The sequence below is a fragment of the Anticarsia gemmatalis genome, chromosome 19 (assembly GCF_050436995.1).
Source record: "Anticarsia gemmatalis isolate Benzon Research Colony breed Stoneville strain chromosome 19, ilAntGemm2 primary, whole genome shotgun sequence".
Taxonomy (NCBI): Eukaryota; Metazoa; Arthropoda; class Insecta; order Lepidoptera; family Erebidae; genus Anticarsia; species Anticarsia gemmatalis.
The window spans coordinates 6845958-6861688 of NC_134763.1; the positions used below are offsets into that span (position 1 = coordinate 6845958).

Below are 15731 nucleotides of genomic sequence, written 5' to 3' on the forward strand. Positions count from 1 at the left end.
AATGGTTGTACAAATCGTGAGTACATTGCCGTGATGAGGAAGATAAAGAAATAAAGGTTTCAAGGGTAGCGTAATGTATGGAGGAGCCTTTGAAAAGAATTGAATAGGAAGTAAAAGATCTGAATATCTCGGATTTCGAATTATCGCGTCTATTCTCCTCTAATCTTATTACAAAGTTTTGACACCAAGTTTTACAGTAGCTTAACAAGAACGCCACATATTCAGTCTAAGTTAGCAAATCGAATAAGAAGTTAGCAAATCTCGAGAGATCCAGAACCCAAGAATACGGGATATTTACAACGGACTGAATATAATAAAGCTAAAGATTCTAAAGAAGCCAATATTGCTAAAAAATGTAGTATTCCAGAATTGTTTTAAATACATTTTAGTAATCTAGATCAGACTTGAACAAGGACTTATGTAAGTGGACAAAGATCGAAGAACGCCACTAGTTAGGATCACTACAAACTTACGCTTCATTCACATTCATACATCTTGTCAACACCTATAGGAAAAATCTATACTAATCTATACTAATATTATAAAGCTGAAGAGTTTGTTTGTTTGATTGTTTGTTTGTTTGAACGCGCTAATCTCAGGAACTACTGGTCCGATTTGAAAAATTCTTTCAGTGTTAAATAGTCCATTTATCGAAGGTTATAGGAATATAGGAAGGTTATAGGCTATATATCATCACGCTACTACCAATAGGAGCAGAGTACCAGTGAAAAATGTTACAAAAACGGGGAAAATTTTTAACGCTTATGTAACGCAACCGAAATTGCGCGGGTCAGCTAGTATGTGATATTATGAGTCTACATAATGACTAATTATGTTTGTGTATGTATTTGGATAAAGGTACTAACCAATTACTTGCTCTAACAAACAAACAAGCAAACAAACAAAGAAACTTGGATAGGTATAGGCCTATATCTAAATTTGTTCTACAGCAGAACAAAATTCGCGGAACAAAATCAGAATATAAGTCGTTAGTCGGACAATTAATTAAACATATACGCATTATTATTGCATAAAACTTTCCTGTTGCCAATGAATAGGTAGAAGCCTAGCAAAGGACACACCCTAAGTCGGCGCCTATAACCAGGTATTGTTTTCAAACCACAAGCAATATGCATTGTTATTGCAGACTGGATTCCGTTTAGGTTTTCCTTTAACTTTAAATTTAAATTCAGTACCACATAAATTAGATTAAGTGACTTGCTTGCGAATTCGAGTCTTATATGCAGCCGCTTGACTTTTGGCTGGATCAAAAACCCACACGTGCTAAAAGTTTATAATTGAACCAGTCAAAAAAATATGTTCTAAAAATTTGTAGTTGTAGTTTTAACAGACGTCACAGTGTTGTTACTCAATTCTATGAAACAGCTCTGGAACTACTAGCAGGTCTGAATTTTACAAGTAACTTTTTTTACAGTTTAACCACAAATTTCGAGGATAGTCTTTCGTTCGCCAGCCAATCATCAACGCCATTACCTATTTAACAGTCTAATTTATCATATAGTGTTAATATACTCACATCGGATATGCCAAGATGGTCAGCTATGTTCTCGCTGCAATACACGATATCTCCCTGCTGTGACAAGGCCAGGACGAAGCCGTCAAGTGCCTTCATGTACGACAGCTCCGAAGACACCTCCTCCATGCCTTTAGGGTGCTGGATTTTAGGATGTTCCGACTCCACTTGGGGAACTGAAAATACCCAATACATCATTTAATTTTCCAGGAATTCGACCTTTAATTGACTCAACAAGTTATTTGTTGCACGTTAGGCATTATTATCAAATAAGGTAATTAAATGGTAGAACAAAGGGAAATTAAAGCATTTAATAATTATAATTATGAGGCAAATATAATTTCAAAAATAAATTATAATTCAATTCGCTCGTGACGAATAGGTTGGATATTTTGTAGCGGTAATAAAGTCCATTTTCAATGAACAAGGTTTTTAATCCAACTGACATATTGCATTGATCAAAAATAGAAATGGTGTTACCACATCGAATGTTTTCAACGCCGTTCCTTGAAGAATGCAAATATAAACCAAGATTGAAAGAATATGAACTGTTCGTTTAAAAGCAACGAATTTATGATGTCAGATTACGAAATGAAGAAGAATTTTCACTCCTCGTGGTGTATTTTATACAATCTGGTTTAAAAGCTTTTGACATTTCTTACTATTGTCTCAATTCAATTACTGGATGTCTGTATAAAGGTGTGACACCATTTGAGTATCAAACAGGGAGGAGAAAAGGAACAATATAAATGCCATTTAGACGGAAAGTCAAAGTTGGCTTCAGACTGTAAATAAGATGACATTCGCCAAGCAAATATGGACTTTAATGACATGGATTAAGGTTTGTTTTTATTACTGTACCAGCGTGAAGCTTTGAAAGAAAAAATATGTTTCTTGTTTATGTCACGGAATAAAGAACTAATAGAAGTTATATTACGATATTGTTCTTAACGCGATAAGAAGGTAAGAGACCAAACATTAACAGTAACTAGATGTAACGATAATAAGATAATAAATATGACTCATTATTGTTTCAGAAAGACACGTATGTTTTATCAATTCGACTTCGAGTTGAAGTCGAATCGTGTCGCGAATTTGTGATTACATGTAGTTATAGTTCGACAACTTAGTAGGGAGTCGTCGCATGTACAACTTAGTTGAATGATAATTCACAATTTAGTGTATTTCCATAATCTTCTTCTTGTCTTCTTGTTGTATGGTTAGTGGTCAACCTAGTGTCAAAGTTGTTCAAGCCGCCGAAAGGCCTTTGACGTGGCTTAACGATTGTTATCTTAATTGTCAAAAACCGGGACCGACTTTTTACGTGCCCTCCGAAGCTCGGAGACGCCCTGTTCAAATACCACTATGCGGTCACCCATCTATGGAATGACCGCGCCAAGGTTTGCTTAACCCACAGATCGTTTAAAGTAGATATATCAAACAGGTCACTAGAAGATACATAATTTGCGGTTTACTGATGATCTTAATGTTGAATTCTGTATACCACCGCCAGTGATGAACCTTGCTTATAAGTTGTCAGACTATAGCAGTAACCAAAAATTTTGCAATGTAAATAAAGGTGTAATAAAATCAATGATGACAACCTGTTTGGATGAGGTATGGGTCTGTGACGTCACTGTGGTTTCCAGCGCGTGGCGTATGGCCTTAGGAAGAAGTTAATCAACGCGTTCAGCTTATAAATAAGCTGGAAAATTGTGGTTTGCAACATGCCATGTCCAATATTATTACGCATGCGAAATAGCGCCATACAAAATATTTTTTTTAAAGATTACTCCAGCCCTAAAAATTGCTCTTGCGTCGCGGGGACTTTGATGAACATACAAACAACGGACACGAAGTACAACTAGACTCGAAACAACTTTTTGAGAATCGCAGTCGCATAGGTATTTAATTGTTCCACATGGAAATCAAATATATAGGAAAATTAAAAAAGAAAACGTGGGCATCGAACCACTGCGCCACTAATCATATCGTATCTTTATGAAGTTTTTTAGCAGATTCGTTACTTATTGTATTTAATCAGAAGCAGAATAAGGTCTTTTTTAACATTTTACCTCTTCTAAGCTTCTAACAGAGTAAGTTTTAATCATAATCTTTAGTGGGCTACTAGCATGTTGTTGTTGTTCTTTTGGACACGCAGTTAATAAACTAGGTACTTAGTACACACAATAATATACGTAAAACTAAAGGTTAATTTGTCATAAATACTAAAATTTGCGGAAACTTTAATGAAAACACTGTGATTTTACCTATAATTTAATTTTTCCTTGTACAAATCTCAACATAATAATTAACTGCAATAATGAGTGTCAAATTCATGGTAAACTGTATATGGCCTGAGTTTTTGCACATCACAGGTTAGACTTCGGTAACACCGTTCCTTCATAGTTAATAAATATTAAGCATAGGTATATTCCTAACATCATCTGCCTAGCCTTTCTTCGAACGATATTGGAGTCGGCTTCCAATCTGCAGCTGCCATCGGATGTAGCTGGATACCAATATTTTACATGGAGCGACTGCCCATCGGACCTCCATAGCCGAGTTGGTTACAACACGATACCCTCAAATGAGACTGGTTGTCAGACTATCAAGCTTCCTAGATATGATATGATGTAATAAAATACTTATCAACGACTATCTTCGTGAAACAAAAAATCGCAAGTTTTGTTAAACATTTTGAGTAAAATGTCCGCAAGAACCTTCAAGAACTCGTCATTCATACTGATATCGTAACATGTAATCTAATTCGATTACATTCATTGTATTGCTGCTATTATCCGCATTATCCTGTGATAGTTGTGACGTAGAAGAGGCGCCGGTATCAACAATTTTATTACTTATTTTGTCAATCTGTGCCTCGATTCTCTTCTACTATCGACTACCGACAACCGAACTGTCATCGAGAAATTTTGTATGAAAATCTGATCAGCGCCTCTGACGGGTGTCGTAGGAAACATATTGGCAATACATTCTAAATGTCAAAATTCGATAGCTAGCCGGTTGTAAGTAGTCGAAAGCAGTAGAGAATCGAGGTACAGCTGTCTTTTGTTTGTTTTCAGACATCTTTATTACTTCAATATTCAATTGCCCCTAAGAGGCAACCACAGAATGACCTTTAGTCCAACAACTTAGTAAAGAGCTTTGCTTGCACGATTTGCGACTGTCGGAGGTACATAAAATTCAAAATTGAGGACATCAATGACCCGCAGACCTAGCAGCTGACAGTGGTCTGTTTGATACAAGTTACTTAATTTCTAATCTTGATTAATCGTGCATGCCAAGGCTCTCTGCTATGTTGTTAGATTATAATCATGATAACACACCACAGCCATTTTCAGTCCTCAAAGACTTGACAAAAAAAATGACAACTTGACAGGAGAAAAAATCTGAACTGTACCGGAATTGAACAAACCTTTACCGCAACAGACTAATCGGTTGATAGATAATCTCTCATACTTACGTAAAGACACAACATCTCTGACACGCAGGTAGGAGATGGCTAGACGCATGACGGAGGCCTTGTCCAGTTGTTCCACGTCCTCCTTCCTAGCTGGTAGCGCGGCTGACAGCTCGGCGAAGATCTGCATCTCCTTGGTGCGTCGGCACCGAGCCGCCACCCGCGACTTCTCCTTCCGTTTCTCATTATTCCTGGAGACAAAAGAATAATACATGAACTAACTGAACAGTCTTTCGACAAAAAAAAAGAAAACTTGATAAAATAGATTCTTTAAAATTTGTTCTGGTTAATTGATTCATATATTGCTTGAACTATATAGTGGGTACCTAATCATGCATACGATTTTGTTTGCCGACATTTATTTTTCATTACTGATATGTATAAACGTAAAAAAAAACGAAAAAAACAAGCGTGAACTGTCCCACGTAATATTTTGAATGATAACTCTATCGAAGATTTATCATGGAAAAACAAAGTTGTTTTTATTTTATCCTTAATTCTAATTAAACCTGTCATCAAGTTTGTCATCTGAAATCATGTTTTATTTCGAGACAGACATAAGCAAATAACATAATAATATGTAATTAACAGAGATAATTGATATACGCAGTTACAAAATTGGAAACACGTCAATGTAGAGACATCTTTGACCTGAAGATAGGTGTTAATTCAACTAAGTAATTTCATCTGCACTGTATCATAATTCTTGTTCTATTAAATCAAGGGTTCCCAACCTTTTCTTAGTCCGGGACCACTTTTATATTATTCTTGTTAGCAGGGACCACTATGTAAGTATATTGAAAATAAAGTATAGTATTATTGTCCTTAAAAATTTAAATTTATAATCATTCGCGGACCATATTTAGACTTCCACGGACCACTGGTTGGGAACCACTGTATAAAATCAATTTATTCAGGCAAAAATCAAAGTTTGTTCTGTGTAATAAAAATTAAAAAAAAAACACCTGCAATTTATTTAACATGCAACACTAACAAGTTCAGAAATTACACGTCATTAAAATTAATTCGCGTAGACAAAACACGCATTTAGTATTTTCAAACAAAAAATGAAGTCAACTATAAATTACGATCTGTTTTTATTGTGAAACAGAGTGAATAAATTCTTTGGTAAAAATAGAGCGAACTATTGTTCTTAATCAAGGAGAAGATTGATCACGCGAACGAGCATGTCTTACAAATTGCTATGGAAATATCTATTAACATTGTTGATCAATGGCTTTATTATAAGAAGAGCATTTAAAATATAGTGTTGTACTGCATCCATTTATTATAAAAATAACACCTTTTAACGTAGCAGCAGGGTAATAAATATTATCTATTTTTTATTTACACCAGTCAGTTCTCGAAATGTCCGTTTATGTACCTATTGCACAACTAATTCAATTTCTTTTTATTCACACCGAAATTCAACAAGTCACTATCAACTCCAAAATATTTTGTCATTTTTTTCTTTCATTATAATTTTTAGTACCTTTTCTTTATAGCACAAAGTTTGTTCCTTGTATCGGCGACCTCCGGCACTCCTGGAATACACATCTTCAAATCTCCAAACGATTGGGCTCATTAATTTCACCAAAATGTATTTATTTCTATAGAAACAGCAGAGAGTGCAACAAGACAATTCTATGCGAAGCAACCGAGTGGTATGTCCAATAATTACTAAAACTTTATTCCATTAATTTGTCATTAGGCCCCCGGCAGACGGCCATTTTATCACTTGTTCCAAATAGCGTATTTAAGAAATGCGTCACAAATGCATTTTTAAACAAGTTATGAGCGATTATTGTAGTTTTTAACGAGTACTATATTTACTTTGGGGGCTCGTTTTGTTTTCATTGTTCTTACAATTCTTATCTATTCAAAAAAGTTGTAGGCTGAAAGTTGAATAGATGCCAAAATGGGGTATCTTGCAATCACTGACGTTCCGAAATGGAGCACATTTTTTGATATACCAACACAGGGTCGAGTAGTCAAGTACTTTGTACACCAAACAACGCATCGATCAACTAATCGCTCGACTGGTTTTATCATTTGTAAAGGCTCAGGTACCTAACCGAAAGGGTACCACGATACACTCAATAAAACTTTTTACCAACCCAACAATACTAACAGCAGGTAGATTCGAACATGGACTGTCGGTACAGTCTAATTGTATTTAATCTTCTATTATACCCCGCTATTATCAAGTTGCCAAGACGACAAGCTAATTCAAATAATTCTAATACTTTTATCTTTAGTGTTATCGGTCCAAATATTAGATTTGAGCAAACATTGGACAATAAATAGTCCTGCCGCCACATCGGCGCTGCAACATTATAAGGTTACCGAGGAAATTATCGTACCATATTAGGGCTGGCATATGCTATGTACTGAATTCTAAGAAGTAGATATCGGATCGTATTATTCGAGTTTCCGTTTAAGTACCGGCGCTTAGTCATCCTTCATTATTTAATGATGACATTAATGTAATGAGCCTAAAATTTTAAATTAGGCAACAGTGCAACGGTAAGTCCATTTATTGATAGACACACCTTTCTAGTTTCAAAAAACGCACATCATATTTATCGGCTTATGAAAATATGGAGAAACAAAATAAGGGTTTAGTATGTGTAGCTATTTGGATAGACCAGGTATCGATCTATAAACACTAATTAATGAGACAAAACAGAATTACACGAGCATAAGATGTCGTACAACTTCACGACTTGTAGCAATCACTAGAAAAGTCACGATTCATCTTCACTCTATTTAACAAAAAAAAGGGCATATCTAGAAGGCAGAGGGGTAGATTCTTACTTACAAAACAACGCACAGAGAACATAACGTGATCGTAAAACGTACAGACTTAGTGATGAATGACAACCCTGGCGTTATATTGAATTGGCTACATTATTGACGTAAGTTAAGTCTCGGTACGTGATCAGCATTGATGGGGACACGGTGTACCGCAGACACAATTTATTCAGCAAATGAACGCGTGTGAAATTGTTTAAGCGTTCATACGAAATGTACGTCAATACGATAACGAAGCTACGGGACCTCTTTTTAGAGTTTCGTACGGAAAGGGTAAAAACGGGAGCCTATTTCTTGAAACTACGCTGTCCCTCTGATTGTCACTAGGCTAGATATCATCATCCAAGAAAGTTCTTAGACTGTAAATTCACAGAGGAAGTATTTTAGTTGCTGCTATTAAAAGAAACTAAAAGAGAATAAGTAAACATTTAAGTAGACTCTTGTCCAAGAGCAGTTTTTTACAGATAATTGTGCGAGTGCGAGACACATGGCCCATTTTTTCAATTCTATTTCTGAGAGTTTACTTATAAGAAAAGGATAAATAATTTGATACTGGTCAATATTATTCCATTCGTTTGTGTAACGTTGACGATGTTAACTGGAAATAATACTTTCGAATTTCATAACTTTTGGACTGTTTAACCGAGTTTTTTTCCTTAAACAGCCAAACTGCCAAACGCCTGAGGGCTACGTAAAGAGAAACGAAAAGAAAATTTTCTCGATACCAGGAATTTTGTACATTTTGACCAAGTTATACAACATTTATTCCCTTTAACACTTCCGGAATATTCCACACATTTCAAGCAAGCAGACATTTTAGGAAACGTTCTTATTGAATGTGAGTGAATGACATGTAAAAAGGTGGTTCACAACGTTTTTTCCTTGAATAAAAGAGCAATATACAGATCTGAGCTAGAAAGAAAATATAAACCGACAAAAATACGTTTTATTGGCTGTTATAAACCTTAATATAGAGAAAAACTACATGGCTGGACAGTGGTTTTGTAGATAATTTATAATGTGAATTGTAGCTATTTTAATACTAGCTGACCCGCGCAAATTCGCTTGCGTCACCTAAGAGAATGGGTCAAATTTTTCCCCGTTTTTGTTACATTTTTCGTTGCTACTCCGCTCCTAATGACCGTAGCGTGATGTTATATAGCCTATAGCCTTCCTCGATAAATGGGCTATCTAACATTAAAAGAATTTTTCAAATCGCACCAGTAGTTCCTGAGATTAGCGCGTTCAAGCAAACAAACAAACAAACTCTTCAGCTTTATAATCCATACTAATATTATAAATGCGAAAGTAACTCTGTCTGTCTGTCTGTCTGTCTGTCTGTCTGTCTGTCTGTCTGTCTGTCCGTCTGTCTGTCTGTCTGCTACTCAATCACGCCTAAACTACTGAACCAATTTGCATGAAATTTGGTATGGAGATATTTTGATACCCGAGAAAGGACATAGGCTACTTTTTACCCCGGGAAAATGACGCATTCCCCGGGAAAATTCAAGTAGCGAACTAAGTCGCGAATAGTCAATATTATAATGACATTGAAATAACAAAATTCCGTTGTCATGGCAACTGTTTTAATGGCGGATATGCCTTAGCGCGACTTCGTTATATTAAGAGATATAAATATTTTTCGTGAAAAAAAAACATATTTCATATCATCACGCTACGACCAATAGGAGCAGAGTAACAGTAAAAAGTGTTTCAAAAACGAGGAAAATTCTGACCCACTCTCTCTTATATGACGCAAGCGAAGTTGCGCGGGTCAGCTAGTATTAGTATAGATTAGTATAGATATCAGACTAGTTTCTGCCCGCGACTTCGTTCGCGTGAAAAGATTTACGTAGAGTTTCCTGTACTTACCTATTAATCCAGATCCAAATATATCTACGTACAAAATTTCATAGCTTGAATATATTTCATAGCATTATAAAATATAGCTTTTGCGTGAAAGAGTATCAACAACAACATATCTGGGGGCACGGAAGTGCCCCCGCAAGTCGAGCAAAAAAAAAGCGGCACGGCCGTTAACATCCTTTTCTCGAAGCAATTCGGGCTATTTTGACACCCCTATAATTTCGTTGTGGATAAAACAAGAAGCCTGGATTTTCTGCAACTAATTAGTCATTGTATAAACACGGTATATTTTAAATTTCAGTCAATTTGAATCAGTAGTTTAGGAATGACAACTTGTTAAAATTTTGAATTTTGTCACTCACTGATTCACTGACTCACTGACTCACCGATCATCAAAAGTCTAAGGTACTTCTAGCAGACTTAGAAGCTTAAAATTTAGAATACAAATAGGGTTTAGTGTCTTAATCATGGGAAAAATTTAATATTTTCTAATTTCGGTCCAGTTTTCTAAATACACCAACTGCAACAATAACTTTGTAATCCCATATAAATGTATAAGATTACAAGGTTACATTTGCAGTTAATGAATTATTATTACAGTAGAAAATAAAATAAATAGGTGTAAATAGGTACCTACTATATGAGACATAACGGGGGAGGGGGTATAGGGTGGATAGGGTGTTTAGCCCATGAAACTGAACAACATTCCCATAGGAAAATATGTTGAATTATGAAAAAAAAAAAAACGTTTTTCCATACAAATTGGACTTATGTTCGCTCTACAAAAAGAAGTGAGATGCCATCAAAAACATTCTGTAAAAACCTCAAGTCTCGCCGTAAAAAGTTGTGAGATCGATATAATACCAAGTCGATTAATCTATTTAGTCTCTACTTAAAGGACCTTCTGTCTTAAGTTATTACGTATGTTATTATCATGCCAATTTAAAAAAAAATACCTTTAAAACAATTAGATCGACTTGGTCATCGCAAGAAAACACAAATTCGCCATTAACATTTCAGGAGCATTAACTTCTCGTCGTGCTGTGTAGTGTGATACATACTAATAATTAAATCATGCGATGGCCAGGTTGGTCTATTTGTTTTAAAGGTATTTTTTTTTAAATTGGCATGATAATAACATACGTAATAACTTAAGACAGAAGGTCCTTTAAGTAGAGACTAAATAGATTAATCGACTTGGTATTATATCGATCTCACAACTTTTTACGGCGAGACTTGAGGTTTTTACAGAATGTTTTTGATGGCATATTAGTAAGATTAGACGAAATATAATTGAAGTCTGATCGACAGATAGTCAGTGCCATGAAACTATAGTTAATGCAGTTCCATTTCGTTCCTATTTCCAAAAATACAGGATGGAGTGCTTCGAACTCGTGTTTACTTCATTTAAAAGGCAAATTAGAACAACGAAAAGCAATCTGCGATTCCTAAAACGTTTCCTAAAACGAGAAATCTTAGTCATGTAGGTTAGGTTTACTATTCCGAATTTGATGGGGAATACCCAGGTACAAAACGCAATTTTTAATTCCGATGGCGTTTTAAAATATCGGGACGAATCCTTATTTATAAAAGCATATAAAAGATTGTCAGGAAGCTACGTAAAAATCATGTAGAAAGCATCTAAAAGATGTTCATTGTATATCAGAGAAAATGGTTGGTAATATGGTATTCGATATTTGGCTGGCGTATTGATATATTCAACAAGAAATTCTGTTATAAATTACTATCTCATTAGTAAACAGTACACTAGTCTCACATACCTAGGTCAAATATAATGCTGACTAATTCCTTGCAGCACAGAATATGTAATTCTAAGAATTATTTGTTATTGTTTTATTTTAAGCCTTTTCAAGTAAGTAGGGAATAACAATACTAATTATTCCGATATGCGTTACATAGAATTACGGAGAAATAAATTTAAATGCGTATTAGGTAAGTTTAGCAATGCGGTACTCGGAACCCCAAACTAGCATTTTGTTTAGACTTGGATAATGGCTAACATGTAGGTACATGTACCTGAAGGCTGCGGATCAAACATGTGCTAATTATATTCAGAAGTAAAGGCACATATAAAGAAGTCCTTTTCCCTACTTATAGGTACCGTTAAGCAAAATAACGACGTGTGATGACTTTTAAACAACAAAAAATATCGTAAATATAGATCATGTCTACTGAAAATCTTCAGATAAAGCGACAGACTAAGTTTCAATGAGCGTGCAAATGCGTGTATCACTTAGGCTCGTAAGCCATGTGGAACAGAATGCTGACACATCATGAATATCGATAATAGTCGATATCATAGTCCAAACTAACACTAGTCTACATTTTATATTTACAATAAAAATAAAATATTAAATAAATTATTCAGTTTTTTACTTTTGTCTCTTATTAAACAACAGATCTTTTTGTGTAAATAAGTATTGTTTTATATGCCTAGGAAGTCGAGTTGACCAAATTTTAATGGAGTGCTGGAAAAACGTTTTAGGAATTTTAGGCAGTCGTGTCAATAGTGATCATAAAAGTCATAAAAATTACCTGATTTATATAGGTAGTATGACATGGGGATAAGAAATATGTTTCTAAAATCAGATTTAAGCACCTTTTAAGGTTAAAAGTAAGAATGGAATTAAATTGAGTCCTGTATTTGTAAGACTCAGTATTCAAACAGAGCATTAAGATAAAATTAATACCACGACAATCGCCGAAAATACATCAAAGGCGGTACTTAAAATTCGAAAAGATACGGCATGGTACAAATGCTGCGATTGTAAACATCGAACAGTAAATAAAAATATAGAGGACCCGATAAAACTCGCTCCGACCGATAACACCAACAAGGTAGAGTGCAACGGATTGAGGAAAAATGTACCGTCCGAGGAATTTAGGAGCAACTGAGCGTTAACAGGCGAGATGCGTGTATAAATAAACATAATTCTCAGTAACGCAATGAATTTACAACAGTAAATTGCCGGGGTCTAGAAAAAAAACATGTTTGACACGCTCGAAGAACGTGATTGATTGATTATACAAGAAGAAACGAGGAAAAGAATGTCTGGCAAAGAGATGACAATATTGATATGATTATAAGTAGTGTAACTTCAATCTGTTGCTATGGAAGATACCGAAAAGCGCATGGTAACAGTGACATGAATGAAAGGCGAGGTTTTAAAAGATAATGATGAACGACAGCTTATTTGGTTCGGCAATGAATAGGTTACCAATTTTAGCATTATTCTGACTTATAAGAGCATATTGATTAGCAAGCATTTTCGAGATACGTCTAATCAAATATTGTGATGTTAAGTAAAAGTTTGTTAGCACTAATGCAAATTCGGGTGGCAGACAAAGATCAAGTATTCAATTTAATGTTGTTCATATATCATTGTGTAAAGAGAAAGCCAACCTTGAATAATTAATGAAAATTTCTTCCGCAACCGGTTTCGGTGAAACGGGAAATCGTATTGTTCGAAATGTCACGCTGATAATGAATAACTAATTTCTCTCTACAACTCTGAATGAATCATTACTTATCAGGACTTGATTCAGTAAAGTCTGGTGATATTAAAAGATTGAGAATGCTTAATTATCACCTCGAAGAGATAACAGGTTTCGTCTGGAATTGCTTACTTTGTTCCAAAGCTAACATGAGATAAATAAACAGTAGGGAGTATTTAGGCCAATGTCGTTTATGATCGAGCACTCAGCTTTAAGGTCTGGTTAAACTAGGCGAATAATTTGCTGTGGGTAGACTGGACTCAACTACTGGAATAATTTTGCATGCTAAATGCTTAAGCATGTTTGATGATGAATAGAAGGTATGACAGAAATTGTTTATTATTTTTTCAAATAATATCTTCGAAAAACAATCAAACAGGAAATATTAAACCAATTTCCAAAAATGAAAGTGTCAGTGAAAGTAGTAGTAGTAGTAGTAAAAGTAGGTGCGTTTCATCGTTTTCCTATGCCCAATAAAAAACTGAAATGAGTCAATAAATTAGCTACCTTTGATACGTGACTGAAGAAGCTGAGCCGTAACAAATAAATTGCCGCAAATCGTCGGCCTCATAAAACTCGCTAGTTTGCAACGAGGTGATACTACGTAAGAGGTGGACAATTGGCTCTGATTGCAAAAATAATCGCGCTCCCGACGACCAATTGAGGGTCGGTGACGTTGGTCCCACAATCAACGTGGTGACAACCGTTAGTGTTCTGTCGTTATGACACTTTAGGTGACTCAATATAATACCCTAAATGCAGGATATTGAACGTTAGATACGTAATAGAGGAGGCAAAATCTGTTCCAGGAATCTTCTCCAAATTTTTCCTCTATATACTTTTGTAAACAGGTATTTGTAACAGCTCGTATAACTTGATACATAAAGTTATTTTCGGTAACAAACTTGTGTCCATAAGGAAGAAAAGTTTACGCGATAAATAGTAATTAACCTCTGCGGATGTTATTGTTTTTGGCTGTATTTATTACAGATTGTGGTAAAGGAAGCAATATTGATTAAGGTTTTTTCTGTTGCTTAGTAAACGATACTCTTGGTAAAGATGTCACAAGTTTAGACAAGGACAGTGATACATTGTTTTTGTTTGAAGACAGACATTTATTTCCCAAACCTTCCACTTCAGATACTGACATTACAACACAGACGGCCAATCTGTACGTGCAAACAGTATCTTTACAATCAATCGATGAACAAATTCAAATCCCTAACCTATGAATATCCCAATATAATCAATATTGTGTAATCGCATTGTTGCTATTGAAAGATATCTACAATCTACATTTACTTTATCATTTACTTAATGGAGCTGATAAAATTATTGATAGGTAGTGGAACTATTTTGAAAATGATGAGGAAATCAAACACTACTTGATCGAGTGCCGCGTAGAGTATGGATCTCGAGAGACGTCAAATTAACCGTCCTATTTGACAGGCCTATCGTGATCGGACTACGGTAGGGAATTGCCTAAATTATAGACCTAGAGGTAGATCATTTACTGGGATGAACCAATATTCTAAAGTAAATTCTAGACAATACTGGAGTTTGGAAGTAAGATATAAGTTTACACAATAGATACATAATATTGATTAATTTATATCGGCAAAGGTAGGTGCTTGAAGTAAAAAAGCCTACAACAGTTCCTGTTATTCGTTTTCTCTTATGCCTAGAACCTTCTTAAAATAATGTGCTATCATTTGGAAGGACTAATATATGAATTCTGGGGAGAGAAAGAGAACGAATTATACTCAAAAAATTAATTTGAATTCATAATAATACAAAGACATTTGTATCACTTTAATGTGCGTGATATTACAAAAGCGAACGAGTCACAATGACTGTTCCGATTACCGAATATTATCATTTAATACCCGAATATAAAGGAAATAATTGATAATAGCAATATACACTCCAGTTCCTGATTAAATAAATAAACAGTAGGAAACGAAATGGAGTAAAGTTTAATTACTTACCAATATTAATAAGAATATTTATTGACAAAGTAATAAAGGACATTCGACTTCACAATGAGCACAATAATGACATAACATAACCGTTACAACTTTACTTGTTTGCAAAATAAAAATTTGAAACAAAATAATTAGGTAATGATTGACTTCTTAAGAATTTACTCAGAAATCAATTATACAAAAAAATCTTTATTCATTTTGGTGTTGCCAAGGGAATTTTAAGATAGGTTTTTTTTTTCAAAGTTTTCACTTCTCAGAAATCTGAATAAGACAACATTATATACCAACAAAGACAACATTAAACAATATAGGCATCTGTCATAATTTCCTTAATCTAATAAATTAATAATAGATATTCTCGAATATTCATTATTGATAGTGTTCATTAGTGTCAACTATCCTACTCTATTATACAATCGATTGTTTTGTTCTATAGTAGAAAACAATTTCTTGATCATATTTTGTTGAAGGGCGATTTAGTTCTTCTTAATCGCGATGCTACCATAATTTTTTATGCAAATTTACCATCTGAAAA

The 15731-nt window shown here is 34.7% G+C and overlaps 1 protein-coding gene across 4 annotated transcripts in view; it reads right to left on the reverse strand.

The window, feature by feature from the left end:
• Nucleotides 1-15731, reverse strand: part of LOC142980965 (uncharacterized) — a 91989-nt gene that overhangs the window by 54577 nt on the left and 21681 nt on the right. For 3 of the 4 annotated variants that reach the window (XM_076126601.1, XM_076126598.1, XM_076126599.1), the window contains exons 2-3: nucleotides 5019-5206; nucleotides 1538-1710 (exon numbers count right to left, since the gene is read on the reverse strand). In XM_076126601.1, the coding sequence (XP_075982716.1) occupies nucleotides 1538-1710; nucleotides 5019-5206 (361 nt within the window). Of the gene's footprint in view, nucleotides 1-1537; nucleotides 1711-5018; nucleotides 5207-6507; nucleotides 6675-15731 lie in introns of those variants that run through there. The other variant, XM_076126600.1, reaches the window with a different exon arrangement.